Raw genomic sequence first — 24,415 nt, forward strand, 5'->3', positions numbered from 1 at the left:
GTGACCATCGATACTGGTGCATCAATCGAACTCATGGCTGCCAATGTCTACGCACAACTGCGAGATAAACCTTGCCTGCAACCCGCGAAAATCAGGGTTTTCGCTTATGGCCAAAAGGACCCCATTCCACTGGTAGGATGTTTTCAATCAGACATCCACCACCTGGATAGAAAGGCGTCATCCACGATCTACGTCACCAAGGAGGGTAGCGGAATGCTGCTAAGTGGCCAAACAGCGGAAGAACTCCACCTTATATCTTTCGCCATGGCAGTTCTAGAGGAAGAACTAGAAAACATCATCGAGGAATTCGACGATGTCTTTAAAGGCATCGGGTGCCTCAGAGGGAAGGCGGTATCCCTACATATCGACAAATCTGTACAGCCAGTAGCACTACGCCACCGAAGAATTGCTTTTCACCTCCGGAAGAAAGTTGAACAGGAACTAGAGAGCCTCGAAAAGCAAGGAATCATCGAGAAGGTCAGCGGCCCCACCCCCTGGGTGTCGCCGATTGTAGTGGCGCGAAAACCCAAGCAACCAGGACAAGTACGCATCTGCGTAGACATGCGTCTACCCAACGCTGCTGTCAAACGAGAAAGACATCTAACGCCCACAATAGATGATATACTAGGAGAACTGAACGGGGCGAAATGGTTTTCTAAAGTCGACTTGAGATCGGGCTATCACCAACTGCCCCTACACCCCGACTCCAGATATATCACGACGTTCTCCACTCACGTTGGGCTGAGACGATACCGACGACTCAATTTTGGAATCTCGAGTGCGGCAGAAGTGTTTCAAAACACAATCCGAGAAGTGCTGAGCGGGATAACCGGGGTTCTCAACGTCAGCGACGATCTCTTGATCTACGCTGACACCAACGAGGAGCACCACCGAAGACTCAGGAGTGTGCTACAGAGGATCCGAGACTCAGGCCTCACCCTCCATCGTGAGAAATGCCAGTTTCTGAGAAACACCATCAGTTTCTTCGGATACACCTTCTCTGACAGAAGGGTAGCACCCGACCCCGAGAAGGTGAAGGACGTGCAGGCCGCACCGGCCCCCACCAACGTGTCGGAGGTACGAAGCTTCCTGGGGATGGTAAATTTCTGCGGGAGGTTCATCCCCGACCTCTCCAACATCACCAGACCGCTAAGGGAACTCACGAAGACCACCGCTCCATGGCACTGGGGAGAGGAACAAGAGTTGGCGTTCCAGAACACCAAGGTCGCCCTGTCTGCGGACACTACTCTGTCCTACTTCGACCCTACGAAGTCAACGAACATTGCAGTAGACGCCAGCCCTCACGGGCTCGGGGCTGTACTGACCCAGAGTCGAAATGGAGAGGACTGGGTGCCGATAGCTTACGCGAGCCGCTCCCTCACGGAGACTGAACAGAGATACTCGCAAATCGAAAGAGAGGCTATCGCGATTCATTGGGGGTGCCGACACTTTCATGTGTATGTATACGGTGATCCTTTTACCGTATTCACTGACCATAAACCCCTGCTTCCCCTGTTCAGAGGCTCGGTGTCCAAACCTCCCCCGAGGATTGAAAAATGGATCCTGCAGCTCCAGGAGTACGACTACAGATTAGAGTTCAAGCCCGGAGTGGACAACCCGGCTGACTACTTATTCCGGCATCCCAGGGCAGCCACCACCCAAGAAAGAGAAGACGCCGAAGACACGGAAGAGTACGTCAGGAACATTCTGGAACGGTCCAGGCCATTGCCCATCAGTCTCGATCAAATCGTGGCAGCGACCCGCCGCGACGAGCCCCTCCAATTAGTCATCGAAGCAACCAGAAGTAATGACTGGAAATCACTTGCCAACTCTCTGAGTCGACGAACTCCGGAAGCACGAGGAACCCTCGAGGCCATACTCCGGGTGAAAGATGAACTGTCGGTAGACTCCCAGGGGTGTCTCCTCAGGGGACCCAGGATCGTCATGCCAGCAAGTCTGTCACAACAGGCCGTAGAACTCGCCCACCGGGGCCATCAGGGTATCATGAAAACGAAGAGCAGGCTCCGAGCGAAAGTCTGGTTTCCCGGTATGGAGAAAGTTGAGCAGTGGGTGAGAGCGTGCCACTGGTGCCAGGCGGCGGGCCCAGCGGATACCCCGGCACCAGTCATCACCGAAGATGAACCGACAAAACCCTGGGAGCGAATGAGTGTCGACTTTGGCCACCTTCCAGACGGTCGCCACATGCTCGTCGTCATTGACGACCTCACGAGATACCATGAGGTTGAAATCGTATCTTCGCTGACCGCCAAGGAAGTGATCACCAAGCTAGAGAAAATAATCGCCACACACGGAATCTTCAAACAAATGAAGACGGACAACGGGCCCCCATTCCAAAGCCAGGAATTTGTGGACTACCTCCATGAGTGGGGGATCCACCACCGGAAAGTCACCCCCAGATGGCCTCAGGCCAACGGTGAAGTGGAACGATTCACGAGGACCCTGAATAAAGTAATACGGATTGCCCAAGCAGAGGAAACACCGGTCGAGAGGGCCCTGTATACTTTTCTACGAGAATACAGACTCACGCCTCACCAAACCACCACCGCGGCCCCAGGACCATCCACCATGGGCCGAATAGTCCGAGATACCATTCCTCACCACCGAACCTGGACTCCCACGAGAGCAGACCCCCAACTAGCCCAAGCCAACCGGAAGCGCTCAAACGACTATGCCAGCTTCAGGCGCCGGGGTAGAGACTCCCCGATCGAGGAACGAGATTGGGTCTACGTGCGGGACCGATTACCAGGGAGCAAGTTCCGGCTCCCCTTTGAGCCTCACCCGTGGACCGTCACTCGTCGTTCGGGCACGATGGTAACTGCCCAGAGAGGCGGCGAATGCGTCACCAGGAACGTCTCATTTTTCAAGCGGGCAGCCGCCCCCACCGGAGAACGCCAGGAACAGGATTCCCCAAGGCCGAATCCTTCCACACCTGGCCCCCCAGCATCATCGGCGGTGCCAAGAGACTTGAGAGAGAGAGCAGAGACAAGTCCTTCTAGTCCAGAGACAGCGAGAACCGACAGCCCTCAGACTCCCGGAGAAGTTACACCGTCAGTCCTGGCCCCTTCGAGCGTGCCACGAAGGGTCCTGTTCAGGGGAGAGGCTGCGGGCTATGGGCTGAGAAGAAACCCCGCGCCCTCTTCGCAACTGGCCGACTTTGCTGTGGGCTGAGATGGCGGTATTTGCAACATGAACTGGTAACAGGCCTGCCGGCCACTTTGACTTTTACTTTAAGCCATGCCTGGGGTTATTGAGAACTATTTTGAACTGCCAAGACTTTTACAGTGGGCTGTTGCTCGTATTGTTTTTCTGAAGTTTTGAATTTTAATAAAGGTTGAAAGGGATGTAATGTTCGAGAAGCCGCATGCGTGCGGGCGAGTTGTCACGTACGCAGTAGTGCGTTAACGCGGCCGTGATACGTCACGGGCGCGCATGCTTTAAATAAAGAGAGGCGGGGCCACGGGGTTAGTCCGGACCACGCGGAGATCAGCAGCGTGTCCTGAGTCCTTAATTGCGCGCCCGCTACCTGCGCAGCGCCGCGAGCGTAGGACTCGACACCATGCACACATCAGCAACAGGTCTGACATGTTTAAAGAATTCCGTTATAGCTCCTTCGGGCTTCACACAGTGCTGAGTGCATGACAGCTGTGGGATGAAGTGCCTTCTCAATGAATTTGGTTAGACTGCATATTAGATGACACTCCGCCATCTCAAGCTTCATAGCGTGTGTTATTGTACAAATCTACAAATGATGAAAAAAGAGATGTAAGAAGATAAATATAGGAGTTTGACAGGGCTCCACTTTTTTGTAGCAAGGGTCCTGTCTTTGTCGTGTTCCCTCGACATCTAATGTTTCCTCACTTTCTGTTTGTCCTCTGCCTGTCGGATACAATTTCAAACTGATCCAGTGTTGCTTACGTTCTAATTCAGAGGGGATATGACCTAGCCATTCAAGCTGGATCGTCCTTTTTGAGCCGGTGCCAGAGTGATGAAGATATGGTTGGTCTTATTGTGTGTTAACTTAGATGCGCTAAAACAACGGATTGGAATGTGTCCCTAAATAACCAGTGCCAGAGATTAATTGAAGCATACCACCCATTGCATTTTGTTCCATCTTGGAAATCAGCCACTGCCCCCCCCCTCCTCCTCCTGCTTATATCTCTTAACCCCTTTGACGCTCATGACGAGCTCAGCTCGTCATGAATTACGCCTGTCGTATGCTCATGACGAGCTGAGCTCGTCATGAACCGCTGGTTTTTTAAAAACTCAGCGCACAGCGGGAAAACGCGTATCGCGCATGGGGTTAAATCACCCACCAAAATCTAGAAAGTAGGATACCTTCTCAAATGTTCAAGTTCGGTGTACAGAGGGTACAACAATGCGTTAGGGGTATCAAGGATTTAATGTGGAGCTATCATGAACTATACAACTTGTAGACGATGCCTTTTTCAGACTGGACTGGAGCAGATCAGTGAATAGCTAATTTTCCTCCCTTCACTCGTCCAATATGGGGGAGGGCTCTGATCAGCAAAGTCATTTAGATATGGAGTCCATATTCAAATGAATCAAATTTGCTGCTATAACCAGGCAAGTGCAGGACTGCTTTAATTCATCTCAGCCACTGGTAATTACACAGGCTGCATCCCAGTCCTTTGTTAAATTCCACACCATCCACCTCAGTTTGGTAAGAGATCCTCAAACATTGAAAAGGTGTTAATAAATTAAGTGGGGACAAATAGCTGGATGACTTGGAAAACAGCAAAAGAGAGAGAAGCATTTAAATCGAGGGGGTCATTTTAATTGCTGAATGGTTTTGTGTAAATAATGTTTTAATACACTATAAAAATACAAACTATATAAGAAAATACTTGAAAAGAATTAAAAAATAACTTGTGGTTCCAATTCACATATTTCTTCCCACAAGATAATGACGGACAGTTTTATGGCATGCTTTAATGGAAGCGATCAGGGAATGCTGCAAAACTGCTTCAAAGTTCATACATCACTGCTTTGTGTAATTGTCAAGATAAGAAATTAGCTCTGTGTTGTTAAGAATTAAAGGGCCCTCGGTGCTGTTGCATTTTGCATTGTGGTGATGTACCAGGGCAATTACCCCAGAGATTGTATTGGGAATGCTGTCTAACATGAGTCATCTGCCACGTGCCTAGGAATGGATCACTATAATGGGATTTCTAGCACATGCGGAATTAGAGAAAACAAGGAAAGTTGTAGATTGGTTTTGCTTTGCGAGGCTGCTCTTGCGCTTTTCTTAGGTTCATTCTCCATGTCAGTCCCATGTCCCAGTTAAGGAGAGAAGGGGAGGGTCTGAAATTGCAACAAACAGAAGGTAGACTCAATCTGGCCTGAAAATAGCCCTACTAAAATAAGTTTTGAATATTTACTTAAAGATATGGCATGCAAATGTATATATTTGGGGGCAGATTTATCAATCTTTCATGCAACACAGTGCAGCAAGCTGCCTTGCTGCAGTGCGTGTAAGGGCACTGTATTTAACATTATACGGCACATTCCTGTCCTTTCCTAGCGCTGGCACACTGTTGACTACCTAGAGCCCACGCAGGAACCCTTGTGTCAAGGGACAGAGGGACACCTTCATGCACAAAAACAATCCTGAGAGGCATTTTTGTCTTTCTATATGTGCTGCAGAATGGAGCGCACATAGAAAGAGGAAAACACGAGGCGAAATAAAGATATTTCTCCTTGTTACGCATTCCCTGGGGAGGCGTAGCATTTTGCCATTCCCAGGTCTACCACTAAAACGGTAAATCTAGGAGTGCTTAAATCAACGAGAGAGAGAGGACTAGATAAGCTAGACCGTATCCCCTGTATTATGTATGTATATCAATAAGGACTAGCTAGTTAAAGGGAAGAAGGAGACTCAGGTATGTACATCAAAAATAAGGAAAAACATTATTTTCCTTATAAAGCCCTCACCCACCGACCTAGTCGGTGGCATGCTTCATCATCGGGCCCACCACAGTGGCACCGAATGTGCCCCGGGTGTGCTTCAACGCCAGTTGACTGCGGAGCTGGTATGTTGCTGAGTGTGCAGTGAATAGGGTGAGAAGGTGAAGTTTAAAAGGCTATACAGTAGGTCCCAGCACCCGAGGGTAAACTATTTTAATAAACTGGGCCTCTGTTAGCAGATAAAAGGCAGGTAGACGTAGATTGGAGTACTAGTTATGACCTCCAACGTCTGGTGTGGTCTACATGTTTCAGCCAGTGCCTTGTAGATTTTAAGCTGGCTTTCCTCAGGACCGTTTAAATATGTGAAAAACGTGCAGATTAAACAATAAAATTAAATTTAAGTGGTTGTGTTGTCTTTTGGCTAAGTGCAGCGCACACTAATGCGCTATAACTGTTAGAGGGGGATTCCCTCAAGCTTGACTACAGATAACACAAAGGACAAAGACAAGACGTACAGGGTAGAGTCATATTAGTTTGGTATTTGATATACCACAACATGCCGACTTATAAGGTGGTGTACGACCTATAATCGGTTATTGTGAGTTCATGCCATGGGCACGAAGCAGGTGAGAGTTTTTAAGCAAAACCGTTAGTGTTGGTGGTGGGCTAGAGAGCGAATTTACAAGGTGAGGTACAGGTAAGTATAATACTAAGTCCTCACTCTGTTTTATCTTGTAAAAAGCTTCATGGGTCGCCTGGCAGAGAAAGAGACCCTGTTGGAATAATAACTTGTTCATAATATATCCACCTGTAGGGAGAAAGAATGGTGGCTTTCCGTAAAGATTGGGCCCAGATCACCTGGGCCTGCACCAGGGACTGGTTAGTCCTCATTATAAAAACTGCGAAACCCTTATCAGATGCCATCATGATAGAGATCCAAGCAACTGAGTCACACTTCAAGACTACCCTGACGGGCTATAAGAAAAAACTTGATGACCAAAACCGCGAAATAGCCGAATATAAAGATTACCTAACCCAGACAAAAATTTAAAAATTTGAGAAGGATCTGAAAAGATTTAGCTACTCCAAGACTTACCCGGACCACCATTCAACGTCTACATAATGACCCTACCCTCGTCATCAAACCCGCAGACAAAGGGGGCGGTATAGTCCTCATGAACAAAACTGACTATAACCAAGAGTGCAAAAGACTCTTAAGTGATACTAGGAACTACAAACGCCTCAACAGGGACCCAACTGAACAACTACAAAACACCATCAATCTCCTGGTTAAAAATGCCAAAGACACGGAGACGATCTCCAAACAAGAGGCGGACTACCTATGTCCTAAAAATGCGAAGACTCTGTATTTTTATACAGTCCCAAAGATACACAAGGGTATCACCCCACCCCCCGGCAGACCCATCGTGTCTGGAATTAAGTCACTATTAGAACCCCTGTCGCGTTTCTGTGACTTCTTCCTCAACCCTTTGGTACAAAAAACACCTTCCTATATCAAGGATACCAAACACCTCTTGAGTGTAATCAAAGACATCAACTTCGACCCTACCACTGAGTTACGAGTAGGTCTAGACATAGAGAGTCTATATACCAGCCTACCACAGGACGCGACATTAAAGGTATTACACAATGTCCTTATGGCAAGCCCTTGGGAATACAACACCCCCGCAGTTTTATATTGGACTGCGCCACTTTGGCTCTCAAGGAGAACTACTTCGAATACGAAGGAACCTACTACCTACAGACCAATGGTACATCCATGGGCAGCATTTTTGCCCCCAGCGTAGCTGGCTTGTACGTGGCACACTTTGAACATACCTACATACAGCAACCCACCAATCCTTACTCCACCAATATAAAAATGTGGCGTCGATATATTGACGACATCCTCCTCATATGGGATGGTAACCAAGAACAACTAGACAACTTCATGCTCTGGATCAACCACCAAGACTCCTACTTACGTTTTACAAGTACTAGCAGCTTCACCGAACTAGCTTTTCTTGACCTGAATATCAAACCAGACAATGGAAGTCTCACTACTACTACTTTCTACAAGCCCACAGCAAAGAACTCCCTGCTAAGATTTGACAGTTTTCACCCCCGGCACCTGAGGGAAAATCTGCCTTACGGGCAATTCTTGCGCATCAGACGAAACTGCAGCAATATTCAGGACTACAAACTGCAATCTAACGACCTGATTCACAAACTTAAGGATCGTGGCTACCCATCGAAAATAATATACAAAACTTGTAAAAGAGCAAGGAACCAGAACAGAGAGGCACTCCTGGAAACCTTTGAAAGACCACAGGAAGAACCTACCCTGACCTGTGTGACCACTTACAATACGGCGTCAAACCAGGTAGCTAACATCATACAAAGAAACTGGAAAATCATCAACTCTGGAACAAGGAAATGGGACAATCCAGGTTTTGCTTACAAAAGAGCAACTAACCTCAGAGACCAACTAGTGAGCACCAGGCCACGGCCAACTGCACGCAGTACTGACAATACCATTCTTAACGCATGGGGCCTGCCTAAAATCACCGGCCACCAACCTTGCAACAATTGCAGCGTGTGCCACCTGACATCGCCTTCCAAAACACTGAACCTAGAACCAGGAAAAACCTGGACACAACAGCAGTTCACGAACTGCAACTCTGCAAACCTGGTGTACCTAATAACCTGCCGATGTGGTCTAAGATACATTGGTATGACCACCCGGAAAGTCCGGACAAGAATGACTGAGCACAGGAGTACCATAAGGTGTAGTAAAAACATTAGCAAACTCACAGACCACTTCCTAACCCACAACCACACCCCCAATGACTTCTCCTGGACTGTCATAGAACAATTTGATACCACTATCAATGAAAAACTTCTCCTACAAAAGGAACAGCGCTGGATATACCGTTTATCCACACATACCCATGGACTTAACGATGCCATACCATGGAACTCATTAGCTGTGTAAAAAATCTCTCTCACTGCATAATCTCTCTGAAGTAGAAGATAACCCACATACCGCAGCAATATCTGTGCCAGGACATCACTGCATGAGCGGCGTTGAGCGCCCCTTTCTCTCCTCTTCCCCCTTCTTAGTGTACCCCTTATGGGTGCCCTCAATTGTATGTCCCCGGTGCACCTAGTGCACTCATGAATAGCCATCACTTACCCCTGTGTTTGGCAGTCAATTGTATATCCCCGGTGCACCTTGTGCACTCATGAATAGCCATCTCTTACCCCCGTATTTGGCTAAACCCATGTTGGGACTATCACCCATTTTGGTAATATCCACCACTGTCTTAGGTACAAATTACCATGATTCGAAGTCATATCCCTGACTGACCTCGAATGTGTCATACTACATGACAATACAAAGCACAACGTGAACCGCTCAATCCGCCCACTCCTTTGCCAACAGTAAACTTCATTCTGCGCAACACGCATGCGCAGAGTGCCGCGCATGCGCAGAACTTCCGCTACTCTCCAGCGCATGCGCAGTTGGGACTACCATGACACGGCGAACAGCGCGCAGCCCTCCCTCTCTTTCCACCTAATACAGGTGGAACCAATTGACCAAGTACTATAAATAGGAGACCGGGTGGCCCTCCTCTCTCACAACGGGCGCCGCGGAAGGACGAATAGGTCCAAGGAGGAACTAGACTGCAATACTCGTGAGTACAATAGAACCGCTACAGCTACAAATGGGGTAAGCCACCATTCTTTCTCCCTACAGGTTGGATATATTATGAACAAGTTATTATTCCAACAGGGTCTCTTTCTCTGCCAGGCGACCCATGAAGCTTTTTACAAGATAAAACAGAGTGAGGACTTAGTATTATACTTACCTGTACCTCACCTTGTAAATTCGCTCTCTAGCCCACCACCAACACTAACGGTTTTGCTTAAAAACTCTCACCTGCTTCGTGCCCATGGCATGAACTCACAATAACCGATTATAGGTCGTACACCACCTTATAAGTCGGCATGTTGTGGTATATCAAATACCAAACTAATATGACTCTACCCTGTACGTCTTGTCTTTGTCCTTTGTGTTATCTGTAGTCAAGCCTGAGGGAATCCCCCTCTAACAGTTATAGCGCCTTAGTGTGCGCTGCACTTAGCCAAAAGACAACACAACCACTTAAATTTAATTTTATTGTTTAATCTGCACGTTTTTCACATATTTAAACGGTCCTGAGGAAAGCCAGCTTAAAATCTACAAGGCACTGGCTGAAACATGTAGACCACACCAGACGTTGGAGGTCATAACTAGTACTCCAATCTACGTCTACCTGCCTTTTATCTGCTAACAGAGGCCCAGTTTATTAAAATAGTTTACCCTCGGGTACTGGGACCTACTGTATAGCCTTTTAAACTTCACCTTCTCACCCTATTCCCTGCACACTCAGCAACATACCAGCTCCGCAGTCACCTGGCGTTGAAGCACACCCGGGGCACATTCGGTGCCACTGTGGTGGGCCCGATGATGAAGCATGCCACTGACTAGGTTGGTGGGTGAGGGCTTTATAAGGAAAACAATGTGTTTCCTTATTTTTGACGTACATACCTGAGTCTCCTTCTTCCCTTTAACTAGCTAGTCCTTATTGATATACAAATCTAGGAATGCTCCAGTATCCATTGGTGGATGTGTGGGAACACCCAAGCTCCCTCCATGGAACGCCTCCCTGAGGCAGAGTAAAGCAAGGCAGTGAGTTGTGCTGCCTTGTGTTACTCCAGAATTATAAAGTCATGCAGGGCCTCACAAGGTGGCCTTTCGTCCCTTGATAAATCTCACTCAATTTTTGTGACTATGGGCCAGATGTAGGTAAGTATATTTTACCGATTCATAAATACAGAATTTTACCAATTCGGTATTTATGAATCGGTAAAATAGAAGGGGGGAGATGTAGAAAGAATCGGTAATTGAATTACCGATTCTGTCAAAATTCGGTATTTACCGAATCGGTAAATACCGATTCAGTAATGCCCATTGATTCCTATGGGCATTGAAGCCCATAGGAATCAATGGGCATTACCGAATCAGTATTTACCGATTCGGTAAATACCGAATTTTGCAAGGGTGCAGGGAGTGTCACTTTGACACCCTCTAGCACCCCGATATAAGGCATGTGTGACATGTGGCACACAGACATGCCCTAAGGGCATGTCCGTCTGTCACATGCCATGGGTGTGCATGCACACATGTGCATGCACACCTGGAATCGGTATTTTACCACCCAATTGGATTGGGTGGTAAAATACCGATTCGGTAAGGCCTGTGGGACTCAGAAGAGTCCCACCTACATTTCTAAATTACCGAATCGGTAAAAATACTGATTCGGTATTTTACCGATTCGGTAAATTTACCGAAATGGTAAAATAGCCTACCTACATCTAGAATAGCCATTTACCGGTCGGTAACGGCCAAATCGGCTGTTACCGGTCGGTAAATGTCTACCTACATCTGGCCCTTAGTCACTCTAGGTGTGAAAGAGACGGAAAAAAATCCTATCACAAGGAACAACGGAAAAGCCCTCTATAACCAACAAGTCAATGGAATGGAATATTGAACGTTACAGACCATAATAGATGACTCTTTTAGGATCTAATGAGCTTAGTCTTATGCGTTCATCCCAGAAGGTAATCCAGTCCGCTTCTCTGACTTCTTCAGCCAGCTTTTTTAGGTCTGGCATTTTATCGTTTGCCATACATTATGTGATCAAAATAAAAATAAATTTTAGGAAACAATACTGAGAGGAGTTCTTTTTCTCCATGCAAGTGTGGATTCCTTTCCTTATATAGATTTTGATTTGGAAGGATCTGGGGGCTTCCTCTCAAAAAAGAGTGCTTGTATTGTACCTTTTGCATTGTGTGAAAGCTTATGCTCAAAACAGCAGGACTAAGTTGGTTATAGTGACAAATTCGTTGAGTTACGACAAAGGCAGTAGGCTTAACTTATTTATCATGAAAAGCATACATGAAAGCCTAATAACTTTTAAGCGTTCATTGTTAATAAAGTGTATCAAAGCCTGCAGACAGGTATTTTGTTACTAGGAAGTACAGATCAATGTACTAGGAATGGGTTTCGCTGTTGGTTTCCCCCCTTTGTCAAAACCTGTGGGCAGAAGGTCCGCACTTTAATATTCCTTATAAGTCCTCTTAGGAGGTGTGAATATTGTTTTGCCGACTGCAACTTTGTGTATATTCGTAAATGTCATACAGTATGCCTGAAGTCGTTATGATGACAAATCAATGATAAAGGCTATAGGCCTAATTGGTTCATTGGGAAATGTTATGTTGGAAGCCACAAGTTTATTATGAAAAGGTGCAACCAAGTCAGTAAGCCTGACCATTTTTTTTTTTTTTTTAAAGCTAAATGGCCTTGAGGGTGAATTATCATTAGACTTTGTCAAAGACTTTAGAAGGATATTTTGTTAGATGAAATCTCACAGAATACCATATTGGGCAAGAGTTTTGGTTTTTATTTACCATCCACCCCCTGCATTGTGCCCGACTACTGAAGGAGTAAGATCCAGTCAACTCTGCTAATGCTTCACAATCCTGATCAGCATCATCTCTTACCATTTCAATAAAGCTCTACCAATGCATTTCAATCCAGCCATTTTCCACTCCCTACTTCTTCGTTTGTAGATCCCATCCAGTATTTCGAATATACTTCAATCCAAGCCGGCAGCTCTGCTTGTGTAGAATTGAGGGCCCTATAGAACTCTTCAAATGCACATTAGCCTGACCGTTTAAGGATATACATCAATTTATAACAGTTTACATTGTATACTAATGATAAAAGTCTTACATTGTTCAACCAAGAGATTGTTATTCTTTTCCTTCTACTGCCATTTCCTATCAATCTTTTTTATGCCTCCTTCTCCCAACCAGGGCTCTTTTTGTACATTAAGCTGACGCTGCCAGTGCCCGAGACCTGCCTCTTCTTTTAACCAAGAGTCTAAACGACAAACAGCAGGACCATTCATGGAGGTTTTCTTGGCCGTACTACCCTTACAATGAGGCTGGGTCACATATCCATTCATGTTTTCAGTATCATTTGTAGTAAGGATGTCATTAGAGCTACTAAGGAACTAGGAAAGGTTCTCACCAGGAATATCTGCATCAACATTACTGAATCCATACAAAATTTGCCCATCACTTTCTTGCAATGAGTTTGCATGTTATGATTGAGATTCATTTCTGTTCTTATCAGTGCAATAAAAAGACTACTTACATCCAATCATCATCATGGCCGCAGCAAATATCTTTTCTCCGTCTGTCGTTGGAGCGATGTTGCCAAACCCAACGCTGGTGAGACAGGTCATTGTGAAGTACAAGGAGGATATGTACACGGAATCCTTGCTCGGTCCGCCTTCCCATTTCCCTGACCCAGAAGCATTGAACCGATAAGGAGAGCCGATGGATTCCCCCAGCTGACAGAGCCAGCTCTCATTCCTTATGGTATTGGTGTCTTCATTGATGACCTCATAGTCTCCGATGCTGTACCAGATGCAAGCCAGCCAATGAGCTGCCAGGCCAAACACACACACCAGCAGGACCAGAACTGCAGCGCCATATTCGATGTAATGATCCAGTTTCCTTGCAACGCGTCCCAGGCGAAGAAGTCTCACCACTTTGAGGGAGCTGAACAAGCTGCTGATTCCCTAGAAGAACAGTCAGGAGTGAAAGTTTAGGATTCAGTACACGCAGACTTCCTTCATTGCCAACGTCCAAAATAATGGACGTTGTGGTTAAAACTAAACTGCCGACACACACATTTCAAATTTGTAATCTTTCTAAAATTTAGAGTCACATTCTGGGGCATCATTCAATGCATGCAAATGTGTAAGACGTTTTTATGTTTGTCATGTATATACAGGGTATAAGGCGCAGAAATACAAATACATTTTCTTAGAGCTGTAACTTGTGACACAATGTTGTAGGTGCCTCACAGCTGAATAACCAAACCCATAGCTCTAAATACTCTTGTGTAGTCCGTCCAGTGTGATAAGTTAAGAAACAAGCATTTGCAATGAAATAGGTCTCCCAATTACGCAAGTTTGAGTTATTGGCATTGTAAATAACAATGCCTTTTGTTTATGCTTTGCTTTTTAAAACTTAAATAAAAGGCATTGTCATTTGCAATGCTAATAGCTCAAATTCGCATAAATGCGAGACCTATTGCATTGCAAATCTATTGTAAATCATTGTACCCAATTTATTCTCAAGCACATTTCTGTCAAGGTATTTTCCTCAAGTATTTACTTACCAACTGTAGCAGCTCTTCGAGTTCGAAATACTACATAATTAAAATAAACAAAAGTACTCCCAGTATTTCTGCAATATGGGTGGGCGGCCAGAGCTTTGTGTGGTTTGAAGTATGCTGTCTAGGCTTAGGAAAGAGATGCTCAGTGTCTTGCATGCCCTACAGAGACCGCCCTGATGTCAGTCGCAGACGATCTACACATGTACCAGGATAGGGGCCACTCCGTTATCCTGGTGCTGTTGGATCCGTCTGCGGCATTTGATACCGTGTCACATTCCATCCTGACTGCCAGGCTAGCTAACATCGGCCTGAAGCACGAAGCTCTGGCATGGTTGAGGAGTTTCCTAACAAACCGCACCCAGCAAGTAACAATGGGCGCGTATCGGTCAGAGGAAGTTGAAATCTCCAAGGGGGTGCCACAGGGCTCATGCTTGAGCCCACGCTCTTTAACATCTATGTGGCACCCCTGGCAAACATCATGAGAACTTATTGATTCATCCCGGTATCCTACGCGGATGACACTCAACTCCTCTTTCCCTTTAAGATCTTTACCCCCAAGGTTAGGAACTCCTTCTCTCAGGGCATGAAAGCAGTGGCACACCGGATGTCTTCCAACTACTTGCAATGCAACGTTGGAAAGATGGAAGTCATGTTGTTTGGTGAAGCAAAACTACTCTGGACTCCGGACTGGTGGCAACAAGATCTGGGACCAGTACCCGAGCCCAAACAAATAGTCAAGAATATGGGAGTTCGATTAGATCAAGAACTCACTCTCAAACAACATGGCAACCAGGTGGTGGGAGCCTGCTTCCATGTAATTGGCATGTTGCGTAAAATCTTCCCCCTACTACCGGATGCAACTAGGAGAACGTTGGTACAGGCTATAGTCCTGAGTCGAATAGACTATTGTAATGGCCTGCTCCTGACGCTAACGAGGGAGTCACGACAAGACTCCAGGTGGTTCAGAACACGGCTGCTCACCTGGTTCTGAACGCCCCTCCTCGTACGCCTTCCAAACCACTGCTGACAAAACTACATTGGTTATCTGTCAAACAGAGGGCCAAGTTCAAAGTATGCTGCACAATACACAAAAGCCTTAACGGGTTGGGTCCAGCATACCTGACTACCAAATTTGTCCCCTACATACCCTCCCGGACACTTAGGTCGAGCGAACAAGGCCTTCTTTGTGTACCTAGAGCAAAAAAAGCCAGACATGGAACAAAAGCGCTATCTGTAGCAGGACCCTCCCTTTGGAATAGTCTCCCAAAATCTCTTAGGCTATGTGCAGAACACTTCCCCTTAGAAAAATGTTGAAAACCTTCTTATTCCAACACTAGAATGGCTGCTAAACTAGTTCTTCCCCAAAACATATGTTGTAGATGCCTAAAGGCGCGGAGATACTCCTCCGGGAGTCGAAGCCAGCGCGGTACAAACCTGCAAATAAATATGATAAATACAGTACGTCACCCATAAGCTATGCACAACGAGGAGCATAGTGTCGTGTCAGACGTCACAAATGGGGCGGTGCACTAGCATATGTGTCAGTAGCAGGGATGCCTGGCAGTGAAGTTGTGCTCAGAGTTAGTGCAACGCTAAGTCCAGGGCCACTGGAATTATGTGATTATGCAGACGCAGCGATGTTTATATAATTATACATTTGCCACGTAATCCATCATCTACTGCATAATATGCAGATTTTAACAAAAACTAGTTTCGAGCTCAAAGGTTCAAAAGTTATTAAAACATTTGCGACTGGTGTTGCTGCACAGTGGAGGATCCTTTGTAAAGGGTGACTGGTCATTATTCTGTAACTTATGCCTGTGTTTGGGTGTTAAAGTGATACTAATGAGTTGCAACTAATGCCCAGACAGTGTTAACACATTTAGAATGTCAAAATAATCAAGTGATACTTTCTCAAAATGTGCTGCATAATTTGCCTTTGCTTACCACATAATTTATCCAGCCCTCCTGCATAATTTGGGGCTCCCCTGTTGCATAATTCCAGTGGCTCTGACTAAGGCCACTGAAAATAGCTGCCTTACGGCCTGCAAAAACAAATGACCTCAAAAGGGGGCATATAACAATAGTATCCTCAAAAGCCTTTGTTAGTGAAAAATGAGCACTCAAACTGGAAATTTTAATTTTGCATAGGGCTCCACAGATCTGTGCTCCGTGTTTGTTTGTGCTGCTTGTTTGTAGATGTCATAAATACGATGCCTGCTGCCTAAAATATGAGGCAGATTAAGGGACCATGCGCTACTTCTATAACACTGAATCAGTATGCACTTTTTTACAAGACAAGCAAACCTTCAAAATACTGGTTTGTAAACACCTGCAATCCCAGCGAGCGACGCACAGTGCCTGGGCACAGATGAACATTGCATGCACATTGTAAATGTAGGTCTCTCCAAGCTGTCTACAGATTTGCAACCTCCTGTATGTTAAAAAACAAAGGTAAAGAAATACAAATACCCAGTTAAACAAGCCGGGTTAATGGGGTCTCCTCCGTGCTCATCCTCTGGCTAGCTGGGAGCCCTCGAGTCGGCCCGAGCCTTCTCTCTGCAGCCAGGTTGAGCCCGTGGAAGCCCATGGTAAAGTCCTGGAAGGTGATGGCCCCGTTGCGGTCGGTGTCCAGCTGCAGGAAGATAGCCTCTGCCTCCTCGGGGCTGACACTCACATCAACTGAATGTCTTCTTGTTCCACTCACCCGAGCGGTTCACGTCACAGGAATGGAAGAAAGCAGAGAGCCGAGGCACCTTGCTCTGCAAGGCCTACGCTATTGTCCAGGCTCAATAAACAAAAAGTAACTAAACCGTCTAACATCCAAGTAAAGGGGCCAGTAGCCATGAGAGGATACAAGTGATGACATGGCTGTACAAAGGCGGGACTAACAAACCTCCTAATGAATCAGAAGACAGCATTTACAAAGGACAAACACACGAGCCAATGAAAAATAAGGGCAGAGGAGTGGGCGAAGTTTCCTCCCGTACTGAACTACCACAGATCTTTGCAGAGCATCGCTTGCGCACTAGCTCAGGCTCGACCTAAAAACAAAGCATTGCTGGGCCTGGCATATCACATCTGCAGAACATACCCACCTTAATATACTGTCTGTGAGCATGTCAGAATGCAGCGCACATTTATTTTATTAAAAGAAAAACACCTACAGGTTTCTTTAAACAAAAATACACTTCTGGTGGGGTGTAATGTGGGTTTGTCGGGGAAGGCAGAGGATGAGTCTAGCTGCGGCATTCTGTATAGTCTGTATCGTCTCAAGTATCTGTAGGAGGTTTGTAGCAATACCTACGTAGAGGGTGTTGCTGTAGTTCAATAAGCTGGTGACAAGGGCATGTATCATGGTGCATCTTGATTATCTTGGGTAGCCACTTGAAGATCTTACATACCATGCGTAGCGTGAGGAAGCAGGCAGAGGAGGCAGCGTTGATCTGTGATTTCATGGTGAGTTTATTGTCAATAATGATGCCGAGGTTTCTGGCATGATCGGAGGGAGTGGGTGATGGCCGCCAGGAATCGTTCCACGTGTTGCTGCTTTTTCTAAAGAATAGTACTTCCATCTTGTCTGTGTTCAGCTGCAGGCAGTTGTTCTTCCCCCAGTCGCCAACACTTGTCATGTATCTTTGGAGGAATATTCTAGTGATGGTGGGGTCGTCGGTGAGTGAGAGAATGAGTTGGGTGTTTCCTGCGTATTAAATTATGTTGAGACCATGGGATCTGATGATGTTGGCCAGCAGGATCATATATGCAATTGTAGAGCGTTAGGCTGAGGGATGAGCTTTGGCGGACAGGGCAGGTGGTCTGATTGGGTTTGGTGGTGAAAGGTGGGTGGATGCTTTGGGTTCTTCCAGTGAGGAAGGAGGTGATCCATCTGAGCGTGTCCTTGCGAATGGCGATGTAGTGGAGTCTTTTGATCAGCGTGTGGTGGGATACAGTGTCGAAGACTGTCAAAAGGTCAAGGAGAACCAGAGCTGTGGTTTCCCCTTGGTCGGAGAGGGTTCGGATGTCATTGGCGGCATCGATAAGGGTGGTTTTGACACTGTGGTTGATGCAGAAGCTTGATTGGGAGGCGTCCCTAATTTCCTACCATTGACCACTGACCGTCAAATACCTACAGCGCATCAAGTTAAAGCCCAACTAAACCCATTTACCCATTTTTTATTGTTCAACTGGGGCGGAGACGCAGTCCAAAGTTAAAATATATACATTTATTCGCAGGAGCATTGAAGCCTCCCATTATTAGAATGGTGTATCCTAGATATTCAGTAATCCAGTATTAATACTACGAATAATGCTGCCCAACGGTTTTTAATACCACATGCGTGTGGAAAAAGATGCCTCACTCCTGCTGGTTTACATAAATTCATATAGAAAATACATTTTTATTCAAAACTAGTGCCCTCAATTCAAAATACCGCAACCAGCAAATCCCACCTATACTTGGTTCCAGGTTCTGAATGTTGTTAAAGTTTTCCTTTGAATCACATGTTCGTAGAGCCCATCACTGCAATTTCTCTATGTGCATTATATTCAGGATCCCCTTATTAATATCCTCTTATAAACCACGCCTGAATCAAGAGCTGTGGAGCCTCTTTCACAACTCTGTCCCTTAGCCTTGCAAAGCATGCTAGCCACCTAGCCATGCTAGCCACCCTGTGACATGTCTTACTTCACGTGTTATGGTACTGCCACTTGCACTGCAGAACAGAACTTGGCTGAAACATGCCTCAATGTTCTCTTTTCCAGACTGGGGCTCTAAGTTTTTCTAGTGAGTTGGAGGTTTGATTGGAGTTCACTTCCTGAAAGCGCAACCAGCCACTTCATTGTACATGCATCTTCCAAAAAAGCCACCAGAAGCTAAACTAAAACTGTATCTGGAAAGCGAGTTTGGCGGACAGCCACCTAGAGTGGAGTACCCCAAATAAGTTAATGTGTAAATACCTTGTCTTGTGATTATGTTGACATATACCAAGCAGGAGTCGTAATGCGGATACTGGCCCTTTTGCAATAAAGCTCACCTAATTAAACCATCGGGCAGAATTTGAAGCATGCTCTCCGGCGTGTTTACCGCTAATAGCGTTCCTGGTTCTTCTCGATTCCCCTGGCCACCATCCACCAGGTTGCACGGGAAGTTCGGTCAGTCAAGCTTAAATATAATTTGCTTTTCTGACATTTTCATTAAAATACTAAACTTGGCTTGTTTAATGCAGTGTAAAATATTATTTGCTTAATAATGCATGCTTTGTGATTACCATATGTCCCCGAAGAACTGCAGTAATCCAATTTTCATTTCTTTTATGGATTCACTGGATTGCACCGATTAATTTTTAATCAAAATGTTGAGCACTTGTAACGTGGCTGGACAAATTACACCCGTATCAGTGTCCACAAAGGGCAGGGGAAAAAACGTCCTGCCCTAAAGAAAAGGTCACGAAAAAGTGCATTTTAATTGGCTGAATTTTGAAGACTATTTTTACGGTTCATTTAAGTGCACCCTGCACATGCAAGTCTCTCTATAATGTTAATATCTACACCGCCTATGATTATTGTATTGATAAGATAACCACTGCTTGTAATAGGAACAAAAAGGAAAACCCATGAAACAAAGAAGAAACTTTCCAAAAAGTTCATAAAGAAAGCGTATGCTGGCAACTATGGTGTCATGAGAAGCACTAAATGAAGGTGCACAATGGCTGAGCATGACATTTTGAAGAAGATAATATCATACTTGCCATAGTCACTAATTATGGAATAGTTTTATGGGTCAGTGGTTTCTGAAGAGAAGAACTTAGGGGTATATCATCAAGGGCTGAAGATATAACTATCGCCGCTTTAGCTACAGTTTTTCGGGCGAATAGCGGCGATAATCATATTGCATTATTTGCAAGGACACGCTAGCGGGTGTTTCCTTGACTCAGCGCCCGTTTTGTTCATGCCTCGCTTTGCATCTCTAATGAGATGCAAAGGAGGGATGCCTAACAAAACACCATGGGAAAATATCGCTATCCCAGCTTCGTAATATCATCAACGAGGGGTAGCGATATTTTAAATTTTAAATATTTTAACGTCTGTTAAATTCCTGACTAAGGCATAGCTAACATGGGAGGTGGATTATGGTGTTACGACCACAGGGTCGTATCACCAAGGCTATCTCCGTTTTGGGTGCAACATAGCCGGTTTTCCAGCGATGTTGGCCCATTTCCCTGGAATATTATTGCCCTGGAGTAAAGTGTTGTTAATAACGCGTAACCAAGGTGATACATTCCTGTGATAGACGGCGAAAAAATAAAAAAGCGCTAAGCGCGCTTTGCGTTTATTTATCGCTAGACGTAGGTCATTTTCAAGGGGCATCTATAGGATGCCTTCTGAGTGAATTTTTCATTAAGTCCAACACTGGCATCAGCGTGGGTTTAATGGGATGAGAAGTTCAATACCAAACTTCCCAGATTTCAGTAAAGCCATTATGGTGCTGTGGAGTTTGTAATGACAAACTCCCAGATCATATACTCTTCATGGCATTACTGCACTTACAATGTCTAAGAAAAGACTTAGATACAGTGGGGGTACAGGCTCTAGCACCTGTACCATCACTACTGGTATAGTGCACCCAGCTAGAGGGGCGGCTTACCTATGCCAGGGCAGTGGATCGTAGTCATGCCACACAGGGATGTGTGCTATGACGACTCTTCACTTTGTCCTACACCAAAACACGCAGCCTGCAATGGCAGTGTGTGTGTAAAGGTACAGGGTCTCTAAGGGTGGCACAATAAGTACTGCAGCCCATAGAGGTGTTCCCTGGTCACAGTGACCTTGATACCTAGGGCACCTCTTACAAGGTACCTGCATGTGGCCAGAGAGTTGCCAATTGGGTTTTGCAGCAGTACAGTTTAGTGAAAGAACATATGCCCTGGGTACCTGGTTGGCAGGAACCCAGGACACACTCAGTCAAAGCACATCAACATTAGGCAAAATGTGGGGGCAATCATACAAAAAGGGGCACTTTCCTACAATGGTTATTCATTATTCATATGTTTATATCTCGAGGGCAGTCATAAAGTTATAAATTGTAGACATCTTCCAGTCCATCCATTTAAAAAGTGATCTAGCTGTCATCTGCAAAGTTTTAACAGGTAACATTGAATGATTTACTCAGATTTGTTAAGGGGGTTAGGTAGGTGTTGAATAATTGAGGGGATACGATGTACTCGTGAGGGAAGGCACAGTATTGTGTGTGAGGAGCTGCTGTGAAAGGTGGTACCAACAGTAGTTCACATTCACAGCTGAGATGACAAGAATTCAATGGGCATTAGCTGAATTCCCTTCTCACCATTCACATATGGTATGCTAAACAAGAATTTGCTGTATGAAAAGATTGCAAAACTGTGCAGGACATGGAGTCATGTTAATCTTAAACCAGCAACATTCATGACCTTTCCTATTCCTTATACATAAGTGGGTGTCATAACCTAAACCTACCAGCAATTCAGAAGCAATTTCTTATATGGGAATCTCGAAATTCTAATACGGGATAGTGCTTTGATTAGCCATTGGGCTGAGGCGAATACATTGTAATTGTAATTTTATTTAGCATAGTTACTTAAAACCATTGCAATACAAAATAGATTAAGAGCAGAAAATGATAAAACTAAAATTCTAATAAAATCAGTGTAAAACATTCACATTACCTAAGATCAAATATATACACAATAACCTCATGAGCGATAACATTTTTGAAAGAATAGTTCAATTTTGTGTTTATAAGATATTTTTACTTTCCCAGTGTCCTAATAAGCTTTGGGCTGAGGCTGATTCATCACATTAGAATATCCTTGCTCCAGCCTACAACCTTTCTAGGGGCAGTGATCTGTTGCAAAAGATAGCCTGTTAAGATAACATATCTGCTCTAGAGTGCATTATTTTATTTGCAGGAGTCAAATAGTTTGTTAGGTCAAAGTGTCTGCTGCAGTGGGCGGCAAATATCCTAAGTGGTGATAGTGTGAATCTGAAATGACCCATATAGCCTGCCATGTTACAAAAAGCTGTTATAACTGGCTATATAGCTTTAAAAATAGCTTAAATTCTAGATAACCCTGCTATGGTTAACACGTCCTGGATGCATCTCCTTGAACCAAATATTGTGGAAACCATAATCAGGGCATCTGAGGCTGAAAGCATTTGTATTATAATTGACCTCCCCAAAGGTCTCCGCACAACATCGACTAACATTTTCTGATATTTAAATACTGTAATCTCAGATCTGTGTAGCATGGATTTGCATTTTGAAATGTATTAACATCTTTGAAATTCAGCTTTATCTTTTTCTAATATATGGTCATAGCAAATTAACTGTTGTTACGAGGTCCTGTGTAATTGATGTACTATATGTATACTACTTGGTGAACATCTGGGGTACTGTGTTTATTGGGAGAAGTGTGGGAACGCTGGATCGTAGGATTTTATGGATCATCAAAGATTCTGGAATTTTCCTTCACAGAAATAAAAGAACAATCTGTGATTTAACTAAAGTTTGGTGTTTGCAGTTATTTTAAGTTAAATACGATATTGGGATCCATGTAAGCCAGACCACCCTGGAGTACCGTAGATGCCTTATTTTCGGAAATGTGTGGACCCGGCAATTTCCGTTGGTGCAGAGTGGGCCCTGGCCTAAATACCGCAGCTACCCACATTGCCAGGCAATGCAAAAAGTTAATGTTTCCTGCTTGTGGGGCCTTTCCTATCACGGGCAATAGATCAGCCACACAAGTGAGGTATTATTGTTACAGGAGCATGATACAGGACTTGCATTGGGGTTAAAGGACACAGCTGGGAGAAAGGAAGCGCGTGGAGAATGCATCCTTAAGGAGAGGAGCCAAGACGAGGTTGTAATGAGGATGGGTATATGGTACAGGTGTGAGTCAAGGCGGCATGTGAGACCATGGCCTGGACGGGAGAAACTAGAAGAGATCTCTGGGGTGAGGTCTAAGTAACATAATCAGGGAGTCGATCTAGATCATTAAGATCTGCTTATAGGCGCAAACCCAACTCAATAGCACTCATTTTGTCCACCTCAGAATGATTAAAGTCTGAGTTGACCAAATAGGATTCAAACCTATATTTAATTGCAGATTGCACATCAATATCTACAGTGGCAGCTTAACTCACTGAGCTATCTTACTGGCTCAGGTATCCCACAGTATGGTATTTATCATTATTTCACACCTCCCTATGTCATGCTGGTGTTCTAACTTCTAGTTAGGCCACTGCAACATTAGCATGGGCTGCACTGAAATAGTATGGGACCATCATTAGCAGAGAAGAAACAGAGGCCATGCTTAGTAGGCCACAGTCTTTAGAAAAAAGCCCAAACTCTGGGAGTACAAACAGCAAACCTAGGGAAAGCACATAGGGAGAGGGAATTCCTTGCATTTAGCAGATGAGGTTTATAACAAAATGGCTGGATTGGACGGATGAAAGTCTATGCTGGCCCTGCCAGCTTTCAAACTCATTTCCTGTGTATTATCAATGCCCCAAGTGAGCCTTTAATTCCATAAGCCCCGACGCATGGACTGAGAGTAAATATTTGGGGTTCTGTTCACAGTCACTAAGGTGGCTTTGTTTGGAGCACTCTGTAAAGTTATCTAACCCAGTCTCAAACAGCTCTGCCATTCTAATGTCACTGTTCTCCCCGGGTCTGCTTTTGCCCAGCACAATGCCCCTGGACATAGGATGGGGCACTCTGTATAAAGAGACTGAGCAGAGGACGGCACTGCAGAATGGCATTGGTGATCTGACTTCTCATCTAGCATAAACCAACCTCATCATTACACCTCGTCAAGTCCAGTGCCATCTGTGGACTCTGCCTGCACCATGCAAGCCCTGGCACCGGCGGTGCAGGCACTCTGGGCTACAGGCTGGGTAGTCCCAGCAAAGGTAGGTCTTACAAAGCCATCACTGCCCTTTTAAATCTCTCATGTTTCATTGTATGATAAAAGCACTTTGGGGCATATTATCAAGGAGGTTTATCTCCGCTTTTTTGGCTTTAAAAGCCAAGAAAGCGGAGATAAAATTATCTCCCTATTACCTAGCTGTCGCTAACACCAGTTAGCGACAGCTAGTAGGAGATAGCGACCATCTTGGGCCCCACTTTGCATGTCA

General features: G+C 45.1%; 1 protein-coding gene across 1 annotated transcript in view; it reads right to left on the reverse strand.

Moving 5' to 3' along the window:
* LOC147709279 (voltage-gated delayed rectifier potassium channel KCNH1-like) overlaps positions 1-24,415 on the reverse strand; it is an 815,455-nt gene that overhangs the window by 115,928 nt on the left and 675,112 nt on the right. The window contains exon 8 of the mRNA XM_086925924.1: positions 13,214-13,643. Coding sequence (XP_086782050.1) covers positions 13,214-13,643 — 430 coding nt within the window. The remainder of the gene's footprint in view (positions 1-13,213; positions 13,644-24,415) is intronic.

The sequence above is a fragment of the Lissotriton vulgaris genome, chromosome 6, assembly GCF_964263255.1.
Source record: "Lissotriton vulgaris chromosome 6, aLisVul1.2, whole genome shotgun sequence".
Taxonomy (NCBI): Eukaryota; Metazoa; Chordata; class Amphibia; order Caudata; family Salamandridae; genus Lissotriton; species Lissotriton vulgaris.